Below are 23046 nucleotides of genomic sequence, written 5' to 3' on the forward strand. Positions count from 1 at the left end.
GCAGGGCAGGCACCGCTGAGGAGGCGACCCCGGGCAGCACCAGGCCCTGGGCCGCCGCGGTAGACAACCTTGGTCCACAATTCAAGAGGAAAAGGTTAACACCGGGAGCACCGGGTGCCTCATCGCAGCCACCCCGGGCCGCACTCAGGCCGGACCGCTCCACACCCGCCCAGCCCCGACGCCTGCCGCGTACATCAGAGCCCTCGGCTCCCGTAGCTGGGCGAGAGGGGAGGGCTTGGCGCAGGGCCGCATGGGAGTTGTAGTTTCCTGTGCTCCCGCCGGCGCTGCCGGGTTTCTGCAGGGGAATGGGAACTCCCACCGTGCTTCGCGCCCGGCAAAGGGCGGTCGACAGAGCGGCGGCTCAGAGGGGAACTACATTTCCCAGGGTGCACCGCGGCAGCCGTTGGCCAGGCGGGGCGGGCTGGCGGCGGAACCGGCGCGAAGGTTGAATGCCGGCGGGGAGAGGGGTGCGATGGAGTTGTCGTCGCTCGTCAGGAAACTGGGTACGGCTCCCCTCTCCCTCCCAGGATACCGGGACCGGCTGCCGAGGGGCGCCGCCGTTGTCACGACTCCTCCGCCAGGCTGTGTGCGGGGGGTTGGGGTGGTGTAGCGAGGGGCCTGCCCCCTGCCCGCCTACAGCTCTGAGGGGCTTCACCTGCCAAACGGGCCCGTCTGTTGCGTGTGGGAGCGCTGCTGCTGCCCCGGGAGGGAATTTTGGGAGGGCTGCTTCCTTCCTCGGCACTCGGGGAGCGCGGTAGTACCTGCTGGAACCCCGCTCCCAAGCGGTCGCCCCCCGCCCTGGTTTGCCGCCTCCTGCTCCCTCCTGGCTGCTGCAGGGGTCGAGGGGACAGTGGCACACGGTGGTGATTCCCTAAGAAGCGCTGAAGGAATTTCCCCTTCTGGTTACGCGCCTTTGGATTCAGTAGGCTTGGGTAGATTTTTGTCCGATTGTTTTGGTCTGAGGCAGCTTTCTGTATCCCAAATGTATCGCTGCAGAGTTTTTCAGAATTTAGGTGTGTGCTTCGAGAAAAAAAAGGCCATGCTCATGATTTACGTCTTGCACCTGTTTATATATGTAGTGTTTTGGTTTTTTTTTTAATGTTTCACATCGTGAAGACATACTTGGTTAGCTTGTTAGTGATGAGTGGAATCATATTCGCTTTCCTAATATGCATAATACTGACAGCGTAAAATCTTTGGCGGGATTCTGTTTGTCCAAATAAGAAAAAACTTGTGTCAGGTGATTTTATGTGGGTTTTGAATGTTTTTGTTTGTTTGTTTTTGTGGGGGCAGGTCATGAACTGGCAGAGATAAGAGAACGATCACTGAAGACTATTCTGTTTAAATTAAATCATAACTTGATTTCATATGCTGATCTGGTCCATGAAAAAGTGCTTTTCATCAATCTTTTGGAGTGGTTCAATTTTCCTGTTGTACCAATGAAAGAGGAAGTACTAAATCTTGTGAATAATTTGATCAAGGTATGGCATATTAACATTTATTTATTTATAAACTGTATGCTTTTAGAATGCTAAAGCTAAGTAAAACTGGATATTGTTTGGTTTTGTAGCTCCATGTAATGAGAGTTTAAGAGTCTTTTACAAAGATATGAATAATAAAGGTACAGATTGTAGACAGAAATGAAAACAACTTTAATGACTTGCAGTTGCTTCTTTGGGACATGGTTTGCAGCTAATCACATGCACTGTGCCTCAAGAGTGAAGACTTGAACAATGGTGCAACTTGGTTTAAAATAAGTTGAGAGTTGAAGAAATTTCAGATATTTTGTAGTACATTCTTATGTTCTAAGCACTGAACAGCAGCTATGCAGAGAAAAAAAATCACATCCTTGAAATTGGTGGATTGTCTAAACAAAGGTGAAAATCCAAATTAGGTTTTGATTATGGTTCTTTCCTTTCTTACCTCTCCTTCAAGGTCGAGAGACCTTGTTCAGGCTAACTTTGTCAGTTATTTGTCCTAATGTAGCATCCACCTGCTGTCCAGAAACTGTTGGAAATTGGTGCAGTTGAATTCTTCTCTCAGCTTCGTCCCAATGTGGATCCAAACTTGCAGGCTATAATTGATGGGATTGTGGATGGACTGTTCTTCCTTCCTTCTGAACTTCCTTCTAGTTCTTTACCAGTATGTTATCAAACTCAGTCTCAGCCTTCAGTGGATAAACCAGGTAAATTGCATATTTTGATGTGTGATTTATTTAAAAGAAAATTAAAGTAAAATAAAAGCTTCTAGACTATTAAAAGTTGAGGTATTCAGGTGTAGTAGGCAATTTTTTCCTGAAATATCTTAAGTGTATGCAGATTTTGCAGGAGAAAGCGTGATTTTGGCTAAATCAGATAATGCCATTCCTGCAATGGTATTCTCTGCAGAAGAACAAGACATTTTTGTCTAACCAGACCTTCTCTGTCCATTGCTTCAGTATGTAGTATCTGTTTGCTCTAATATAAAAATGGTATAACACAGGGTATCATCTTCTGAAGACTGCATTATATAGCAGCCTTTAACAACACTGGAATTAAGTTGGTGTGGTTTGCTACTTTTCTTTTCATAGTCTTTAAATCTGAGAGCAATTTAGTTCCTAAAAAAAAAAGCCCCAAGAAAACAGCAAGTGATCTGGAGAAAATTACGTACAACAGAGGTCCTTATTTTCTCCTTCAGAAATTTAGAGCCACACTCTACCTGTGGAAAAGACACAGCTTTTGTCCAACATGGCCTAGTGATCACCACACCTTTGTCACTCATACTGTGCAATCTCAGAGATAAAAGTCATTCTACTGTAGCTTCTGAAGTATGTGTAGTGCTTGAGGTTCTAGTTCTCTAGAAGTATGTGACGTTTGGTGATTAATTTGTTTCTTTGGTTGCTTGTTTGGATTGTTTTTTGTTTTGGTTTGTTTTTTTCCTTTTGCCCACATAAGGGTTTAGCTAGATTTTTACCTAGGATTTCTACTTTATGGGACTATATAATAATTCTTTACACACCATTTTTAAGCTATATCTCTTTGAAACTACCGAGTTGACATTTTATACATAATTTGTATTGCTACTGTATGTACATTGTATACATGGGGATTAAACAATGTAATGCTTAATAACAGTAATATTTTATTTTTCTTTCTATTTCAACTTCAATTATGGGAAAAAAAAAAAGAACTAATAATCCGGGCATTATCTAGTTTCATCCTTTGAACCAAATACTGTGTTGTGGAGAGGCTGCTTTCAATGTTACATACCTTGTGTATATTTAATGTTACATATCTTGTGTATATTTTGTTATACAGTTTGTGTATTAATTACATGTATCTAGTAACATACATCTTATATACAGGGAAGATGACTTTTCAGCTGACCTGAAAAGGCAGCTAATTTGGTAGGAAAAGGTTTTAAATAGTTAATTTAAAAAGTTAATTTTATTACCATAAAAAGGTAGACTCAAGGAAAACAATATTTTGTCTGCCAGTTCCCATCAGGCAATACATTTTGTGTACCTGATATTGCTATTGCTGCTGTGGTAGTGTAAGAAAATGGAAAAAAAAACTTGTGTAAGAAAATGGAAAAAAAAAACTTTACAGTAATGCAATATGATTTGCACCATGTTCCTGATCATGTGAGGCTATTGTAAGTTTCAAGTGGAGTTCCTTAGAGGTTTAAAATAAGTGCAAAAGGGAGGCAGCTCAGGAGAAACATGAATATAAACTGAATTAATCTTTTGCTAGTGTGTGTGTGTTTGAGGGTTTTTTGGGGGGGGAGGTTCTGTTGTATTGTTTGTTTGTTTCTTTCTTTCTTTGTTTTTCTGCATGTGTGTACATTTTTTAAACTTACCCCTTACTTGTTTTAGTTCTGCCTCAAGAGGAATTACTCGCTGGATATTTTTATCAAGGTAGAAGTCATCTACCACAGTTAGAAATACCTCCAAAAAAAACACTTGGTATGTGAAGTTATAAAATAATTACAGAAAGTGCTTAGACTTGTAATCTGGATTGAATTCCACGGCAAATATTATTAACAGTTTTTTTCCTGTTGTTCCGTGAAATCTACTATCATAAAACCTACAGTTATAATCCTTATAAGCCTGACATTGATCTTTCTCTTTTCTAGTAAATGATTAGTATAACTCTTTAGGTATTTTAACATACTTTACATATTCTAATTTAAGAAAAATACTTAAATTGATAATGCTCTTCACAAGATTTGTGTTCCATAATCAAAAGTTTCTGTGATAAGTACCCTACTATTTCAACACAACTTTTTCTGAAAAATGGAAAAGTTACTTCAGACTACTAGATTAAGTGCTTTGGAAATACTTACCTTGTATCTAATGAAAACCAGTGTTACGCTTTAATTTTTTTATTAGTAAAATCATATAAAATGTTTCACTGTCAAACAAAGACCAAAATTATTACAAATATATTAGTAGAGGTTGACACAAGTGTCATGTTTAACATATAATGTGGTGCTGAGAACTAGGTTAAAAATATGACTTTGGTGTTAGTGGGTGTAAATCACCAGACTGCTTTTTTTAGCAGTGTATCAGCTATCTTTAGAATTGCACCATAACTATTACAAGCTTCTAACTAAAAAGCTTTAAAATTGTGTTACTTAAAAAATTATTAGGTGTCATAATTTAGTAGCAACTGTACTTTCTACTGCTTTAAGTGGAAAAGCATGAGGTCAGTTTTTCACTTTAGAGATCATGCTAATAAATATTCTTTAGTATCAGAACAAAATTATAATTTGATAGGACCTCCATATGGGGAATGGAGTATTCTTCCACTGATGCTGTGTTTTCTGTTTGCTAAAACTTTTTGTAATAAATGCATTTCATTTTGATTTGAGATGACCTTTAATTTTTTTTTAGTACTACTGAAAACTCATATTAGAAATACCTATTACTAAATATAGACTCACACAAACTCAAGTGCTTCTATTTCAGATAGTATACAGTTCATAAGTTTTTTACTTTTATGTGGGAATACACAGCGTAATACTTACATAAAATGTACTCAAAAATATCCACTTCTTTCCTTTTTTTTTTTTTTTTTTAAGTGAAATGCTTGAAATTTTCCACATTTCCTTGGCTAACTCTGACTTCAACAGATAGACATGTTCTTTCATCAAATGAAAGGTACAGTAATACGAACATTACAGTTTTCTGAGTTTTTATTTTTCTTGGGTAGAAGTGGCTCTACATTTCTGTCCTGCATCCTTAGAATGTTCCTGTGAATAACCTAATGAGTTACTTTTTTACTTTTTGTTAGATAATCATCAAAGCTGCACTGAAGTGAGGCAGCACATACAAATAGTGAAATGTAACAGGACGTTTTCTGTTTATGTAACTACTCATTCTTTGTGTTTGGGGTACATGTTTTTTATTCATGACATTTCAGTCTGTCCTCTAAAGTTCTCAAGTGGATCAGAGTTTTCAGTTACTTCTAGTACAAGCTGGCATAAATTTAATGATTTTTATATGTGTGTATCCTTTATATATATATATATATATAAAATTATTTATAGTCTTAAGTTTAACAAGGAGAAGTACTGGATCTTGCACCTGGGACACAGTAACCCTGGATAGGAGGTTAGACATTAGGAAGAAATCATTTATTTGAGTGTGGTGAGGCAGTGGAACAGGTTGCCCAAGAAAGTTGTGGCTGTCACCTCCCTAGAAGTGTTCAAGGCCAGGTTGGATGGGGCCTTCAGCAACCTGATCTAGCAGGAGGTGTCCCTGCCCATGCAGGTGGGTTGGAAGTAGATAATCTTTAAGGTCCCTTCCAACCCAAACCATTCTGATTCTATGATATACATCCATTCTGGGGAGCCAGAGGCAGGAGAGCAGCCCTGCAGAAAGGGATCTGGGGGTTCTGGTTGATGGCAAGTTGAACAGGAAGCAGGAGTGTGCTCTGGCAGCCAGGAGAGACAACCAGGTCCTGGGGAGCATCAACCACAGCATTGCCAGGCAGTCAGGGGCGGTGACTGTCCCACTTTACTCTGCATTGCTGTGGCCCCATCTTGAGTACTGTGTGCAGTTTTGGGCTCCACAGTACAAAAAGGATAGAGAGCTACAAGAGAGTGTCCAGAGGAGGGCTACAAGGTTGGTGAAGGGTTTAGAGGGAAAGCTGTGTGAGGAGCAGCTAAAGGCACTTGGTCTGTTCAGCCTGGAAAAGAGGGTACTGAGGGGAGAGTTCATTGCAACTTCATGCTTCCTCACTGGGGACATGAATTGACCTCTTCTCTTTGGTGACCAAAGATATGACCAGAGGCAATGGTAGGAAGATCTGCTGGGGGAAGTTTAGGTTAGATATTAGGAAAAAGTTTTTCACCCAGAGGGTGGTTAAGCAGTGGAACAGGCTCCTCAGGGAAGCAGTTACAGCACTGAGCCTGCCTGAGTTCAAGAAGTACTTTGTTAATGCTCACAGGCACATGGTGTGATTAGGAGTTGGACTTGATGATCCTAATGGGTCCCTTCCAACTCTGCTTATTCTTCCACTTTACCTCCATGGCCACTTGGCAGGGAAATCCATACTTTTAGTAGTAGCTTATCTTGCTTTAGGACTATAATTTTAGGTATAGTGCTTTATCCAGACATTGAGTCTTTCAGATCTATCTTATGCAGTGATTTTTTGTTTGTTTGTTTTTTTTAACTTTTACTTAGAAAAACAGTGTTTCAAATGGCCCCAGGAAAAGTTCTGTAGTTGGGGTTTCGTATCAGTTGACAGAGAACTGTGATAGATTTCCAGCATAGCCAGCAACACAGCATCGTGAACTGGACTATTTTACAAGACTGATCCAACTGCAAGCTTTCCTGTAGTAGATTTTTGTTGGTGGTGTTTTGTTTTGTTTTTTTCTGTTTTGTTTGGTTTTTGTTTTCTTGTTTGCTTTTGAAAGCTCTCTGAAGCCCAGAAAACCTCTTTAAAGTTTAGTTTTCTTTATGCCTAAGCCTAGAAAAAGAAAACAGATCCTTGGAACTGGGCGTATTTTATTTTTTTTACAACTATTTTAGAAAAATAAAAGTAGAAAAAAGAAAAATGAAGTGTAATACCCAAAAGGTTCTTATTATTTACTAATAACAGTAGAGCATAGGTAGTAAATTTTATCATGTAATTCCAACATAGCTACTTCAAGTGCTTTTAAATTATATGTGAACTTCGGTGATGAAAAAAACCTTTCTTATCTGTAAGAGTTAAATAGCTTGCTCTATACCACTGAGATAATCAGAGCATTCATAGGGGATTTCTGGTCTTTCTTATCTTAATTTCAAATTTAAAATCAATAAAGTTATTTCTCTACTTGGAGCTTAATTATATGTGTGGTTTGATTACAGCTGATATTAGTTTGTTCTTTATTGCATGCAGAATTAGCATAGCTAAGAAATTATTCAAGTTTAAAAATTGTATGACAATAGAATAAAAGCGTTTTTTCCACCATATTCTTCAGTGTTGAGGTTCCAACTTTCTTGTAAAGATTTGTTCAAACTAAAATTTACTGTTCATTGGGTTTGTGTTTGTTGTTGTTGTTTTAATCCACATTTAAATATGAACTCCATTTTTAGCTCTTTGAGAAGTAACAACCAAAGTTTAATTTGGAGTACATGTGAGCTTCTTCAGGATGTGATTATGCAAGATTTTCCTGCTGAGATCTTCCTTCAAAGGCCAAAGATTGTACAGGCAAGAATACGTGTAAAGTTGAAGGGTTTTATTGTGCTATGGTATAAGTCATACCAAGTAAGAATTGATGTAAATAATACAATTTGTTTCTAAGCAACATTGCCAAACAAAAATTCCTTTATGTAAACTCCAGGTACATCAAAAAGGGGACATCAGCTGTATATTGTGTGTAGGAAGCTCTTTAGTTGTAATAGCATACTGCTAACAGGTGATGAAGTGTGTTATGAAGCAATACTTTGTTTCTTCTGGGTAAGATAAAATTGTCACATGCACACCTTCTAATGGGCTTCTGTCATGAAAAGTATTGGAAGTACAGTGCACAGCTTAGCTTTTTCTTCAGGATTGATAATCTTCATTCAGAAAGGGAACAGTCGTTAAGGCTATCTAAAAATCACTAACAAAGGATAAATATTTTGAAAGCTTTGTGAACTGTGTTCAGTGCAAGACACTTGTTGGCATGTTTTTTTTTTATAAAGGCACTTTAGTGTTCACCTGCCAGTGTTGATGGTTTTGTATTTGCAGAGCCTTTTGTCTCTGCTAAACCTGGCTTTTGGAGGAGATGGAAGACATCGCTTAGCTTTGCAGGCTGTGTCATGCCTGAAACAGTTGTGTGTTTTCTTGAGAAGCAGACTTAACTTCCACAGAGATCCAAGTTTTTCTTCCACAGACCAAGGTAGGTATTTTAAAATATTTGAAATACTGTAGTGTTCTTATTGCAGGTAAAATTTCAGAAGATGATATGAAAAAAAAAAACAAACCAACCCACAGATTTATAGCAAACATTTTTATAGCTGTATGTCATTAGGAGAGGGATTTTTAACTAAAAATTAAATCTATAAGAGGGGGCAGAGCTTCACTAAAGTTTCAGAGCTAGTAGTGTTTAACAATTTAGGTACTAATTTTATGAACTATGTTAATTTGCTGTTATTATTCTCATGGCCGGAAATCGTTTAATCATTGTTTTTGGATTTTCCTGTCATTAAGGCTGTTTTACAATGTTCTTAATGCTTATGTTTTTGTAGATTTAGTAATGTAGGTTAGTTATAGAAATCTTCCTGTTTCCTTTTTGTCATTTGAATTTAAACAACTTTGTTCAGTAAATAGGTAACTTGGTTCTCTTCAGAAGATTGCCACTGTATTTGGTGTCTTAATAAATTAGTAAATTCAGTTATCCCCAAATCCAATAGCCTTAGTCAGACACTATGTATTTTTAAAACTCAAGATTTGTGATTCAACTGTAATTTTCAGTGATTTTACCTTGGAATTGAGTTATCAAATTCTGGTACTTGCCAGTGAGAGGTTGTCCTAGCTCACCAAAATTTACATAGTGTTTTCCATGTCCTACCTTAGCTACTTCTACCGTTACTTTACAATGTCATATCTTTCAGAGCAATGAATTCCACTAATGGAAAATATATGATTTGTGTTACATAAAGGCACAGTTTCCCAGAATTCATCCATATCTTACTGTCAAGAAGCAAGAGGTCCTCCTTGCTCTCAGAATCCATCACCTGGAAGTAGCAGTCCTCGTCCATCTGTGATCGGGCGGACAGTGCAGCGTCCTAGAGGAGATGGTCAAGATTGGGATGCAGCATCTTCCAGGTGAATAAAATCAGAGAGAACTTAGACTTCAATTGAAAAATATTAATAGAGGATTATATGATCAGCTCCTTCTCAGTGTGTTGGATGAGATTCATTAGCCTGTGAAAATTAAATATTTCCATTCAAGTCTGTTTAAGGTCTGTTGTTAAATATGACAGCAAACCAGTTGTATATAATCTGAAGATTAAATTACAATATGTTATTATGAATTGGCTATATACCCTCAAAATGTTGAAGTTGTTGTTTGAATGTGGATTCGTTACTCATTTTGACACAACAGATTTAAAGCTGATGTTCAAGAACCAGTCTTTTGATATGGGGATTTTAAAAGTTCTTGTGGTGTGCTTGTTGGTAGTTCTTTTGAGACTGTGACTTAGTGATTGAGTGATTTCTAAGTGTTCAAGTAGACTGAGATATTACCAATGAGAATAGCTCACATAGTTAACTGTAAATGCATCTTGAGGGTCATTATATAAAAGGTTATTTTGACTTATCTGAAGTCCAATATGTTAATTTTTATTAAGCATTTTTCATTTTCTATTATGTAACTAATACGGCAGTGTAAATGAACTCCAGGCTCTATGCATTTTAGGACCTGACCATTTTCCCCAGTCAAACAGTTTAACAGTAGCTGGTGTATATTGTTCAGGAGGTCAGAATGGCCTGACTGTCAGTGTAGTAAAGAAATTTATGTAAGAGTATACACCAGTAGGGCTTTGATAAGACATCTATAAACCAAGGAGTCGTGGTTTACTCAATGTGTAAGCCCATATTAAGAGCTGTTAATGAGAGTACACTTCTATCTTCTTACACCCTGTGTGCTGCAATAGAGCTGCTCACTGCCCATGAATACCATTTCTTACAAAGATGTAATTTAGCCCAGACAAAGCATAAGAAAAAAGATGTTGAATAGAAAATATGATAGGATAGTGTTGCTCCGACATTGTCAGTTTTGATATGGAAGAGCTGCTTTTGGTGAATCTTGTCTCTTTCAACATAACAGTAATCTAAATGAATTGTTTATTGTTATTCTGTATGTAACTCTTTTTCTTTTTTTCCCTGTTCTTAAATCTTGAGACTCTTCAATCTGTCTGTCTGTTTCAAATTCTGCTAGAAACTTAACCTTTCCTCTTCTGAATTATTTTTATGATTGATACCTCTCCTTCCTTACTGTCTGGTAAGTGCAATCAGAAAACTACTACATATTGGTGAACTCTTCAATTTTGCTTGTAGTTTTCTATCAACCTCTTAAAATTAATTTGTTTTTAAATTCTTAATTTCTATTCTTTTGCCATATTTTATATTTAGTTAGCCAGTATAGTATCTCACAGTCATGGCAAAATTCAGTTCTTCAGCTTGTTTAATAATAAAAAGATCAGTCAAACAAAAAAACTAAGTCATACAAGCTTTAAAGCAATTCAGGGTTGCTAAGTGTTGCTTAGGATATGAAACAAGCATTAAGAAACATTTGATCTGAATTGTATTAATTATAATACTGCCAGTAGAATTAGATTCTTTTTTAAAGCAGTTGGAAAATAATGTTATTATGAACTATGTATAGAGTTTGTAACTTCAAATAATTATATAATATATTTATGTATATTTTGTAATATATACTTGGTTTCACTTAAGGCTTTCTTAGACAAAGGAATATTTTGTTTTACAGTGGACAAAAGTCCTACAGACTTAATTGTAGGACACACTTTATTTTCCATCTAAGCATTCTTGTGGCTATCCACATAGAATAGTTTTAATGTGGCAGGTATAGTTCAAGCTGGAATTTGTGTTAGTAAGTGGTTTGCTTCTAGCAACTTATTTTTCTCTTACAGTATTGTTTCATTGCTTGTGAATTTCTTCTAGTGTACATTTCTAAGTGCGTTTGAAGATACCTGGCAGAACAGTAGGCATTCACTAGCAATGCCACCCCTTCTGACATTTAAAAAAAGACAATGAACCTAAATCCACCTCTTCCTCAGTCCTGGTGGATAGCAGAGAAATATTGGGATGGAAGGAAGGATATGCATTAAGGAAGGAGGATCTGAAAATGCTTGATGCTGTTTTTAACATTTATACATATGCGAGTTTTCTCTTTGCAAGACTTTAACAATGTCTCTTTTTTGTTTATTTTGTTTTGTTTGTTGTTTTCAGTGGAACTAGTACTCAAGCAAATGCAAACTCCAGAATGTCTCTGAATTCACCGCTTCCTGTAGGACATGCTGACCTACCAGACACTGAAAATGAGGACACTTTGGAATTGCAGATGAAGCAGCTTAGCCTTCCTCAGTTCTGTGTTTCCATCTTGGAAAATACAATACCTCTTCTAAGAACAGGTGAGAAAGTTTTGAGTTAAGTATTTCACTTATGTATCCTTTTCATCTTTAGAATGTACAAACCTCTTAAGTTGGTATGATGATATTGCCTCAAATAAGTAAGGTACAGAAGATAACTGTTCTACTGTGCTAGTAGAAAGGATCTTTTCTAGGGACTTCATTCAGGTTATAAAGGTTGAATCTTCTGGTTGATTTCCATAACTGTTGCAGAAATCTTGCTTGCATTTTACTGATGGTAGGAAGCAGTGAGAGGAAGAAGTGAGTGTATGGTGGAAAAGTGGTGAGACTGTATAAAATACCATTCAAGAAGATGAAAAAACAATGACACTAGCAAAAAGTTCTAATCTCGTTGGGCATAGAATTTTCCTCCTGTGTCAGAAAGAAGGAACAAAAATTCTGGGAAAAGGTTTTTTATTCTTATTAATGCAGTAACATTTTAATTAAGTTTTAAGAAACGTAAGTAATAATAGCTGTAATTTCAACTAATGATTTTAATTTTAAGTTACAGAAGTTCAGAATTGCAAATCTTTTTTCATGGAGAGTATTTTTTCTCTTAGGTTGTCTAAGATAGTATTTAGTCGTAAAACAGTGTCATTCAAAACAAGCATTGGTAAACATAGTGATGGTTTCAAATATAGGAGCTGGAAATGTGCATCTAGAAAACCAAAAGTTGTTCTTTCTAATATCTGTCAACATTTCCTGAGTTGGGTAAAAGCTTTAACTTATTAAAATTGTATAAAATATGTATGAAACTCCAATTTATTGCTGTTTTCATGATTGTTTATAACTTTTTATGACTTTGTTCTGTCACATAATAGTAATTTACTTGATTGTTTCATAGTAACATCAGCATTAATCTGTCCACAGGAAGATTATTGAATCCTAATTAACATTAATAAAAGTTTCATTTTCGCCTTTCTGAATAGTGCTATTTAAATATTAATTCACAAACACATTTATGACTTCTGACATCTTTTTTATTTTAATGTAAAACTGCAGAAAATTTATTTTGTCTTCACTGTTTCTAATATGTCGCTTCAAATTTGAAGAGTTAAAATGTAGTGATTTTTGTTAATCTTTTCATCTTTTTTATGTTATGATAGAATGAAATAATTTCATTTTCAGAATAAGTCAGTCTGTGGTTGTTTCTCTTCCCTTTAGTTTTTTCACACTTTTTATACTCAATCAGATCATATTTATTTTTCCTCCACTGTGCTTTAATGAGACACAGATTGTAAGCAAACTAATATTTTTATTATGTTCCCACTGATCTGAAATCCTGTCATCTGAATGCACACTGTGGTACTAAAAGACAGTGACAAACTGTGACACACTTTTTTTCATGTAGTTATATTTTCGGAATTATTTTTTCAATAAAATCAGCAGATGCTTTTATTAATATTATCTTCTGGATAAAGGAAAACTACCAAGCTTACTGTAAAATTTGCTGTTGTATTTTACAGTGTTACACATATTTCAGTTAAGCTCAAGTTGTGTTCCTTGTGAGACACTGGAACAGGTTGCCTGGGGAAGGTGTGGGTGCCTCATCCCTAGAAATGCTCAAGGCCAGGTTGGATGGGGCTTGGGGCAACCTGTCTGGTCTAGTGGTAGGTGTCCCTGCTCATGCAGGTGGAACTAGATGATTTATGAACTCCCTTCCAAATGAAACCATCCTAGGATTCTATGTTCGTTGGAATTTTTCTTCCTTTCTATTCACCTGTCTTGTGAATTAAATAATTTCAGAAATAACTATTAGTGTGTATTGGGGGGGAGGAGTTGTCATTTTTTGGGGAGGTTGTGTTGGTTGTGATTTTTTTTTTTTTTTTTTTTTGTGGTTGGTTTTGAGCTACCATACTTGTCTGAAGTTTGGTGCTAATACTGCATGTCTTTAAGACAATTATTTCAATCTGTACAGCAAAATATTTGTTTACATCCTTAATTATAGCTGTCTTACTGTGCATTTTGTAATAATGAACTCTTAGAACACACTAATTGCCGTGGAGTTTTTTGACATATGCTCTTCAAGTTGACAATATTTTGCCTAAAATAAATGGAGAACAACACTTCTGTGAGATAGAAAAAGCAAGTTTTCAAAAAGGCCCTGTGCCATGCTGGGCCATATGCTTACTCACAGCAGATCCCATAATGTGCAAATTCACAGAATTGCACAGAATCATTGGAGTTGGAAGGCACCTCTAGAGATTATCTAGTCCACCCCCCCTGCTAAAGCAGGATCAGCTAGAGTGCATTCATTACACATGATTATGTCCAGGTGGGTTTTTAATGTGTCCAGAGGAGACTACACAAACTTGCTGTGAGCTCTGGTCATTGTCACTGCACATATATTCACACATGCACATGTAAATTTTTTTTTTCCTCAAGTACATCAGCAAGGCTTCATGAGCATATAAAATCTACAAGAGACAGAAAAAGAAAAAAAGAAATTAATGTTGAATCATGAAAAGCAGTAGAGATTGCTTTAAAAAAAAAAACAAAACCAAACAAACAGGTTTTTAAGTAAATTCCATGCTATTGTGTAAAATCCATCCATGGTTTTAAATAGAAACGTATCATCAACAAGTAACTAAGCCAACAGTTACACTAATTTGAGTATTTAGGGAAAACTGTCACCTTGTGGTTTCCTAGGATGCCAGACAGTTTTAGTATCTTCTGTTTTAAGAGACTGAAAAGACTTGGTCTGGCTCCAGATATTCTGCCTTGTTCTTGATGAAATCTATCATTTGACTGCTTCTCCTCTATTATCACATTATCTGCAGACATTAAGGGGAGGTTTTTATTGGTAGAGAGCGTAGGCTTTAAATGTTTAAGCTTAGGCTGGATTTCTTTGTGGTCTTTGTGACACTCTTCAAAGTATAAGTATAGAAGTCACTAATAGATTAACCTTGTTATTAAGAGTTAATGAGTTAGAAGGAGCAATGAAAATGAATAAAAATCAGCATAAAATCAAGAGGGGAAAACTCTTAGAGAGAGAACAGCAAGTAGATCTCTTTTCCTTTCAAAATAAGATCTCAAATAAAATAATCTGGGAATTAAGCCACTTCTGCTATACCAGAAACTCAGATTAACAGGGGTAGCTGGTATAGGTGGATGATCTGTAGTTTAGCTACCTGGCTGGGGAAAATAAGTGACTTTATTCTGAGCTTCAAAGAAGTCCAATAATGGGATTTACAGCTGTAAAAATGTTTTATCTAGTACAATAAAATTTAAGGAGATGTAGCCTTTTTTTAAAAAAATATATGATTGGTTTAATCTCTTCTATTGTGATTTTTCTCTTGTTGCTGTGTTCTGTGGATTCAGAGCTTTTGGTGGTTGAGGACAGTTAGCATTAGTGTAAAGTTCACAGGAAAATTATACTATCAGTATTTCAGACTTGGAATAGTCCCTTCTTCAAAATGGTGATTTTCTGAATGTCATAGTATAATATTTTGTCTGTATTTCAATTCATCCTCTCATTTGTATTCCTAGGCAGTAGGAGAGTGACGATGGAAGCTCTTGACTTACTTGTTGAAGACATGTTCCTTATTGGTGATGCTATTTCTGAAAATGTTTGGGAAGATGATAGCCTTTTTGCATTGGAATTGGTAAGATTCTTTAGGCTTTGATCAGCTGTATTTAACAGTCTGCTTTTATAAGCCTCTGACATTTTCTGTAGTGATTCATGTACATATCTAATGTTCTGCTAAGCTACCCTTTAAAATCTTAAAGAGTTTATTACTTAGTTCTGTCATGTACACATTCTTCTTATTAAATGTCATTTCTTGTACCAGATGATACTTCAAGTTTCACCTTGAGAAAATAGGTAATTAGTTTTGTCTTGTAGTGAAAGCTTGTTAAGCAGCCATTGAGAGAAACATGCAAGGAAGGGGATCTCAGGGAGATGTACTCACTACAAATATTAGAGATCAATTTGAAACTGACAACTTTCCCTTTTTCTGCTTCAAACTATCTGTTTAAAATTAGGGACTTGAATGTTTAGATCTGAAACTGGAATTGTAAGATACATGGTATTAATTTCCTACAGAGGACCTATGCATCCCTACACGAATTGCAGCTATACTTAACTCTTGCTTAACTGGGGAAGAAAGGAGAAATCATTTTGGCCCAGTAGATATTCAAGGTGCTAAGGTGATGTTGACCAAACAACTGAAAATACATACCTGAGCACAATTGAGGCTTGTTATAGACATGAAATATCAAATTAATAAATGCCATGAAATCACAATGGATGACTTGCTTCTTTGCACATAACTGAAAGTTGAAACATGAGCCTGCTTTACTTAGACACATAGCAAGCACACATTTAGTTGAAGACTGAAACTTCTCTAAAAGTTTCAGTTAAGAATAGTCTTAAATGCATGTGACTTAAGCAGCATTCATGAAAATACCACTGAATATGAAATAATTGTATTGCAGAAATTAATAATTAAAATATTACTTTTATGAATTATAGTATTTATATTATTTATAGGACCTAGCAGTGAATGAGAACCTTTTTCTTTGAATTTAGTGTACTTTTCTGTCAAAACTTAACGATAAACATCAAGTCAGTACTGAAAATTCATTGCAAAACATTTAATATAAGAATCTCAATAGAATCTCGTTTCGAGTTGTTGCATGACCTGAATCTTCATCTTTCTTAGTGTTTGAGGAAACAAAAAACAACTGATCGGACAACTTTAGAAAACAACTGCTAAACTTACCTTTATATTATTTACTTTTATAAAATGTATTTTATTAGAAGTAAACTGTTTTTTGGAGTTGTCAGGCTTCAGTGCTTAGAAAACATGCTTCCTTTTTGTGTTTTGTATTAGCTGGAAGGGAATGAGGTAATGTGTCTTCTTTCTAGGAAACTTGAATACATTTATTGTGTAACTTTTATTGCCTTATGTTTCTTCGTCCAATTTTGAAACTCCACACTGAAATATCTTTATGAAAAATATGTATTTTGGAAATACCATTAAAAAGCCTTGTTTGTAACTGTATGTACCTTACACATTTTGATTCTTTCTTCCTCCCAAGTAAAGTTTTTACTGTTTTCCAGTTTTGTTGTATGTACTTAAGGTTCTTCTGTGTCAAAAAGTTACATCCTGCAGGTTGCTGTAGCCCCTCAGGTTTTTGGGTCACTAGCTTTGTGATAGTAACCCCTGTCTCAAGGAATAATCAACTTTTTGAATCAATTGTTGATTTGAGACTCCAAGATCTTGAAGCAGAGTCTTTTTCTGCCTCTGCAAAGTGTAGCAGGGCAGAGAGAAACTTTCTTGAAGATGAAAATGACTTGAAGATGAAAATGAGTCCTTTTCAATTTACTGTGTAATAATGTGTTTTGATGATTACTTTAAAAGACTGGTTTGATTTAGTCAATTGCTTCTTGTAATTTTCTTCAACTACATTGAGTCAAATAAATAGTGCTTAATTGCTTAATAATGTTTATAAAATTCTGGAATTAATAAACTAAATCTCATGTGCTGATGCCCTCATAATCATTACCAGGCATTCCAATGGCATCTGACATTAATTCTACCTTTGATCCAGTGTCCTTAAGTACAAACCTGGCTTTCTCTGGTGATAAAAAGTCTATAAACTAACTTTGTTTTCTCGGGTGTCAATGAACAGGATTTATCCAAATGAAACCCATTCTTGAGAAGGATCTTACATAGTCTGGGAAATATCCTGCTGCTTCCTTTGAGAATGAATAGTTATAAAAGTCATTTGGTGTTCTCAAAGCTTGGTTTGTGTATATTTTTTAAAAATTATTTTAATATTTAGACATTGATTTTAACGTAAAACTTTATTAGAAGGTTCAAAAAGTCTCCTAATATTTCCATAGTAAAATTGTACTTCTAAATAGTTAAAATTACACAAGTTCAAAAGTGTAGTGAGCAGTCACTAGGGAGGGAAATAAGAGGGAGAACAGAATATAACCACTAATGGTTGAGTAATTACTGAACAAAGTATTCAGAACTGCAAGTCAAGGCAGAGTGAGGTCTAGACTAATGTACAGTTCTGTTCAGATGACAAACAAAATGCTGTTTATTTTGGTACCGTTTCTGCATTTTTAAAATTATTTGGTATGATTGTGTTAAAGCTATGGATGCTGTGTAAATACTATAAAGATACATTAATGTTTTAATTCTTTCTAATGATTCAATTTCTGCTTTTGTTTTCAGAGAGACAAGTTGCTTCTGGTCTTGGATTTGCTTGGAGAAACTATATTATATCACAAAACCAATATAAGTGCAGAGCAGCCTGAGGTCATGTTGGTGCATCACAGAATGGCCTTCATTAGCATTTCACTTTTTACTGTTAGATTGCTGCAAATACTTCTCCCTGTAGAAAAGGTATTCCATTACCTAATTTTTAGTGATTGTGTTCTGTTTTTGCATATTTGGGGGACAAAAAGCAATACTTTCCTTGGTGATTAATAGTGGGAAAATAGCTACTAAATGAAGAAGTTAATCAGATTTACATGGACTGATGTGTAATCACAGAAGGCAGCTTTGTCCATTCTACACTTACCAGTGCATTGTGCAGGATCATCTGCAGATTGCAAGTCTTCAAAAATATTTTTAATATAGCCTTTTGACCAGTTTTGGAAATTCAGTGGTGTTTCTTTCTTCTTATAGTGGTTTTGGGTTTTGTTTTGTTTTGTTTTTTTGTTTCTGATAGGATGCATGATTTACAAAGCTCTGCTGCCCCCTACTCTTATAATGTGTGTACAAGACTAAGACACAAAATACATAGTTTAAGATCATCACTCTTAATATGATGGAACACACAGTAAACAATTATATTTTGTACATCATAGTGATTTTAATTATTCTTTGTTTCTGCTACTCTTTAAAAGAAGTTCTGTTTTAGCTCTTGGGTTGGAGGTTTTTTAATGTTTATTTCAGGTGGGGAGGTCTAGTATTTGGAATTTTTTTTGAGATGGAAAGTGTTAGATGATATTTAAACTTGTATGAGTTTATATTTTTTTTAATTTTTACACACTCTTCAGTCTGAGTGGTAGATAGATTGATAGATAGGTTACAGGCTCTTTTTTACGTTTTTTACTATTAATATAAGTAGTCTCTTGTGCTTGCAAATAAATGTAGACATACTAATCTTATGACTTTTAATAGTTTTTATCTTTATGTTCTTATGTACCTAATATGGAATTCAATTCTGTGTATAACAGGAGTTGGAAAAAAGTTACCATATTTGAGGTAAATAATTCAGTTGAGGGAATACTGAACGCTTGAAGCAAAAAACCCCACAACAACAACAGAAATTCCAGTTCTTAGTATGTGATATTCCTAAATGAAATTTTAGACAGTTTTTTGTTAAATACAGTAGTAGCTGTGGTCTGGGTATTCTCTGCCATCTGCTGGTTAAACACTAAATTTACCTTGGCCAATGATTGGTGTGGTGGTTAGTGCTGTGGCTAGATCAGACACAACTTTTGTGACTGGCTGTGGCTCTGAAATTTAGGACTGGCATCTACAAACTCTCACTTTTTATTTTAAAATAATAACTTTCATATATAATTCAGCTCATTTTTTTTTCTCTAATTTTTAAGTAGCAGCAATAGTGATTGTAGTTGTTGAATGACTGCAAAGGCTGTTGGTGGTTTTTCTGTATTTTAAGGCTGTTTATTCTGATAGTTGTTTTCTGTTTTCAAAGGCGAGTAAAATTTTACAAAAGAGTTTGCTGAACGCTTTATTTCTTCTCTCTCTGGACGTGTCCTTCTCTTTGGAATACCCAAGTATTCATGAATCCATTGCAGCTTACCTGGAACAAATGAGTACTGAAAACTACAGTATTTATAAACAAGCTTCAGAAGCTGCGTATTCGATTGAGTGCACTTGTAGCTTTATGATTGAAGTTCATAAGAAGGTGGGGAATTTTATTATATAAAATACTTCCTGTAGAAAAATTTCTTTCTTCCACTTCTCTTTCTCTGTGGTAAAAACTATAATCTAGCTTAGTGAAAGAAAATCCATAAATATGAGCATTCCATACCATGCAAGATATAGTCAATTTCTTGGGTTTTTTGTTTTTTTTTTTTTTTTTTTTTTTTTGTTTTTTTTTTTTTTTTTGTTTTTTTTTTTTTGTGTTTTTTTGGTTTTTTTTGTTTTTTTTTTTGGTTTTTTTTTTTTTATATGGTCATGATATTTGTAAAAAATGTTATTAAAAGCGAAACCAAAGAAATAAACACTTGGAGATTGGAATTGCGCACATGGCCTTTTAAAGGCAAAGACATAAGAAAGAAGAAAATACTCCATTTAAATGTATAATGTGTGTATAGGTCTGTGTCTGTATATATTTAAATAGTTCAGAAAATTTTAATTCCCAACTTGCAACTGTAGTTCTGTTGAGTAAATTACTTCTAGACTGTGAGATTTGTGTGCTTCACTTTGATAAGAAGACAACTAAAATAAATTCACTTTATTATTTAAGAGATTCTGGCATGGTACCAAAATACTTTTCTCCATTATCCAGATGGACAAGTAGTCATACAAAATACTTGTTCCATTGATACTAAAATTGGAAAAATAGTGCAATATGAAAGTAGTGATATCTTAAAGCTGAGTTAGTATATAGGCAGGTTCTGAACTTAATACAAACAACACTTGGTTTGTAAAATAGTGTTTACAATGAAATTAACTCATCACATTTAAATGACTTGTCATTAATGTTTTTGGTAACCAAAAGGATGAAGATGTGTATTTTTAAACAAAACCAAAACTTGCTCTTTAATATTAACAATGAATTGTTAAAAGTTGAATATTTAGATCTTTCACTATACTGTTATCACATACTCTTTTCTCACACTGATTTAAAGAATAATAATTTGGTTTAAAACAAAGTATACAATGATGATTCTTTTCTTGGGCATTTTAGAAAGCATTCTGAGTAGTTTTCATGCTGTGAAATATTAGACATAGATTATTTCCACTGAGTTTAGTAGAAGTTTTTTTGGCTTCAGCAGCTGAAGAATTCTAATCTCCCAGGAGTAGGTTCTAAAATGTATTTGTTTGAAATCTATAGAAATTTTTTAATTAGTCTATCAGAAGTTAACTTCTTTGTGAAAGGCTGAAGCAAACCCTAGGTACTGGAAGTACTGAATAATGATAAATTGTGCAAGACTATGCAATAAGATGTAAACAGTAACAATATTAAAATACTTCTAATATTAATAATGCTGGTATTTTCTTTCTCTTCATTTTACTTCTCAGGAGGACAAGAATCTTTCTGAACTGGTGGAATTAGCAGATCAGGCCTTGAGCAGTCTACCTTACCATCAACACTTTCCCTTGGTTCAGGAATGCATTAACATATGCTCCAATCTGTGAGTACACCCTACTATTTAAAACTCTGACTTGAGAAAATTCTTTTTTTTTAATGGATAAACTTTCTCAAGTAGTTCAACTTTTTAATTCCCTGTATTTGAAGAACTGTTTTCTTTTGGTAATTAAAATTACCAAATTTGGTAATTTCCAAATTTTCCAATTACCAAATTATTTGGTAATTACTTCTAAATAATTTGTGTTATTTTGTTATTTTAGAAAATTGCATTTCAGATGCTAAAAGGATGCTAAATGCTTTACTTTCAGAAGTCCTAAAAGTCTTATTCTAATATAGCATCTACAATAAAGTATGGCATCTCTTTTATGAAACAGCATGTACAAATTGCTTTTTAGATTTTTCATGTCTCTAGTTAGAGAATTTAAGTTACCTTGTGGTCCCTGAAAGTGTTCTATATTGAAAACTTGGTTACAAATATAAAGTCTTAATTTTATGCTGATTCAGAATTCAGGGATTTTTTCCAAGGAAAATACATTTAAGAGCTCTCTAATGTGTGCTTTTGAATTATGAAGCATCAATACACTTTTCAGTGTCCTAATGCTTTTAGAATTAATTATTGTTTGATTACTGTTTCAGGCAACAGGAAATTCACTTCAGTTTTTAAACTAACATGAATTCACTTTGTGATAGTGAGATGGACATTTCCCTCTGCAAGGAAGATATTCTGAAAGCATATTTAGCATATTTTATTTTTTATAATCCTGTACCATGATCTGAGGAGCCTATTGAAGTTCAGTAGAATTTTTTTTTTTTTTCAGATTACCTACATGTATAAAAGAAAATCTCCAAAGGTGAAGAGTGACAATATGATTTTGGCGAATATATTGTTATTTCTGAACTTTTGTCTGCCAGCTCATTTTTCAGGACCTCTTCAGGATATATTTTTGAGATATCATGAAATTTAAAAGGAATTTTTTTCTAGAAATGTTTGGGTAGTGTAAAATAATAAATTAATTTTTTTTTCTTTTTAGTTGGATGTCTGATGAGTCTAACTCATTGCTTCAGGCCCAGGGTCAGAAGGTGCTTCTTCATCTATTGTCTCATCCTTTGTTGGATATAAAAACTAAAGCCTATCACTGCTGTTTGGAAGTGATTAAGGTTAGAACTAAAGCTTACCTAATGCTATTGGTGTTGTGCTAAATAATGCATATTACATCATTTTCCTCATTAAAAGCATTTTTAATGCTAATTCCATGTCCCGTGTTACATGCTGTTAAATTTATTATAGGCCTGTAGGCCTGCACTTACAGTTTGCTGTTATTTTTGGTATTAAATTTACTTGTGTAGGTTCTACTTCAGGTACTGCATTTCAGAATGAGAGGATGTCTAGAAGGGGAAAAACAGTGATTGAAAAATTTATTTTTTAAAAGAGATTCTTAACAATGCTGATCACTTTTTTTTTTAACGGCTGTTATACAGAGATATTTCTATTTAAATAGAATACATTCCTTTGAAAAATAATTCATTTGTTCAGGTTTGCTTGTCTGCTGAATTAACAGAATCACAGGCTCCTTTGGGTTAGGCCCTTTAAAGATCATCTAGTCCTTAACTACTATCAGGTTGCTCAGAGTCTCATCCAACCTCACTATCAACATTTCCAAGGATGGGGCATCTACCATTTCTCTGGACAACCTGTTGCAGTGTTTCACCACCATTATTGTAAATAATTTTGTCCTTATAATTAGTCTAAATCTACCCTATTTTAGTTGAAAACCATTACAGGTTGCTACAGGCCCTGTTAAAAGTTTGCCCCCACCTTTCCTATAGGGCCCCCTTCAGGTATTGAAGGGCCTGCTATAAGGTGCCTCTGGAGCATTCTCTTTCCCAGGCTGAACAACCCCAACTCGTTCAGTTTTTCCGGATAGGAGAGGTGCTCCAGCCCTCTGAGCATTTTTATGTCCTTCCTTGGGACCCACTCCAACAGGTTCCTGTCCGTGAGGACTCCAGAATTGGACACAGTACCAGATGGGGTCTCACAAGAGCAAAGCAGAGGGTGAGAATCACCTCCTGTGAGCTGCTGGCCATGCTTCTTTTCATGCAGCCCGGGATGCAGGTGGCTTTCTGGG

General features: G+C 35.2%; 1 protein-coding gene across 2 annotated transcripts in view; it reads left to right on the forward strand.

Annotated features, from left to right (window-relative positions):
- The first annotated feature begins 396 nt into the window (after positions 1-396).
- Positions 397-23046, forward strand: part of RTTN (rotatin) — a 119980-nt gene continuing 97330 nt past the window's right edge. The window contains exons 1-14 of one of the 2 annotated variants that reach the window (XM_071737068.1): positions 397-503; positions 1294-1481; positions 1987-2185; positions 3854-3943; positions 5062-5140; positions 7565-7679; positions 8202-8352; positions 9116-9281; positions 11430-11611; positions 15098-15213; positions 17800-17970; positions 19295-19507; positions 20851-20963; positions 21952-22078. In XM_071737068.1, coding sequence (XP_071593169.1) covers positions 473-503; positions 1294-1481; positions 1987-2185; positions 3854-3943; positions 5062-5140; positions 7565-7679; positions 8202-8352; positions 9116-9281; positions 11430-11611; positions 15098-15213; positions 17800-17970; positions 19295-19507; positions 20851-20963; positions 21952-22078 — 1941 coding nt within the window. In that variant the 5' untranslated portion in view covers positions 397-472. The remainder of the gene's footprint in view (positions 504-1293; positions 1482-1986; positions 2186-3853; positions 3944-5061; positions 5141-7564; positions 7680-8201; positions 8353-9115; positions 9282-11429; positions 11612-15097; positions 15214-17799; positions 17971-19294; positions 19508-20850; positions 20964-21951; positions 22079-23046) is intronic. The other variant, XM_071737069.1, reaches the window with a different exon arrangement.

The sequence above is a fragment of the Heliangelus exortis genome, chromosome 2 (genome assembly GCF_036169615.1).
Source record: "Heliangelus exortis chromosome 2, bHelExo1.hap1, whole genome shotgun sequence".
NCBI classification, from domain to species: Eukaryota; Metazoa; Chordata; class Aves; order Apodiformes; family Trochilidae; genus Heliangelus; species Heliangelus exortis.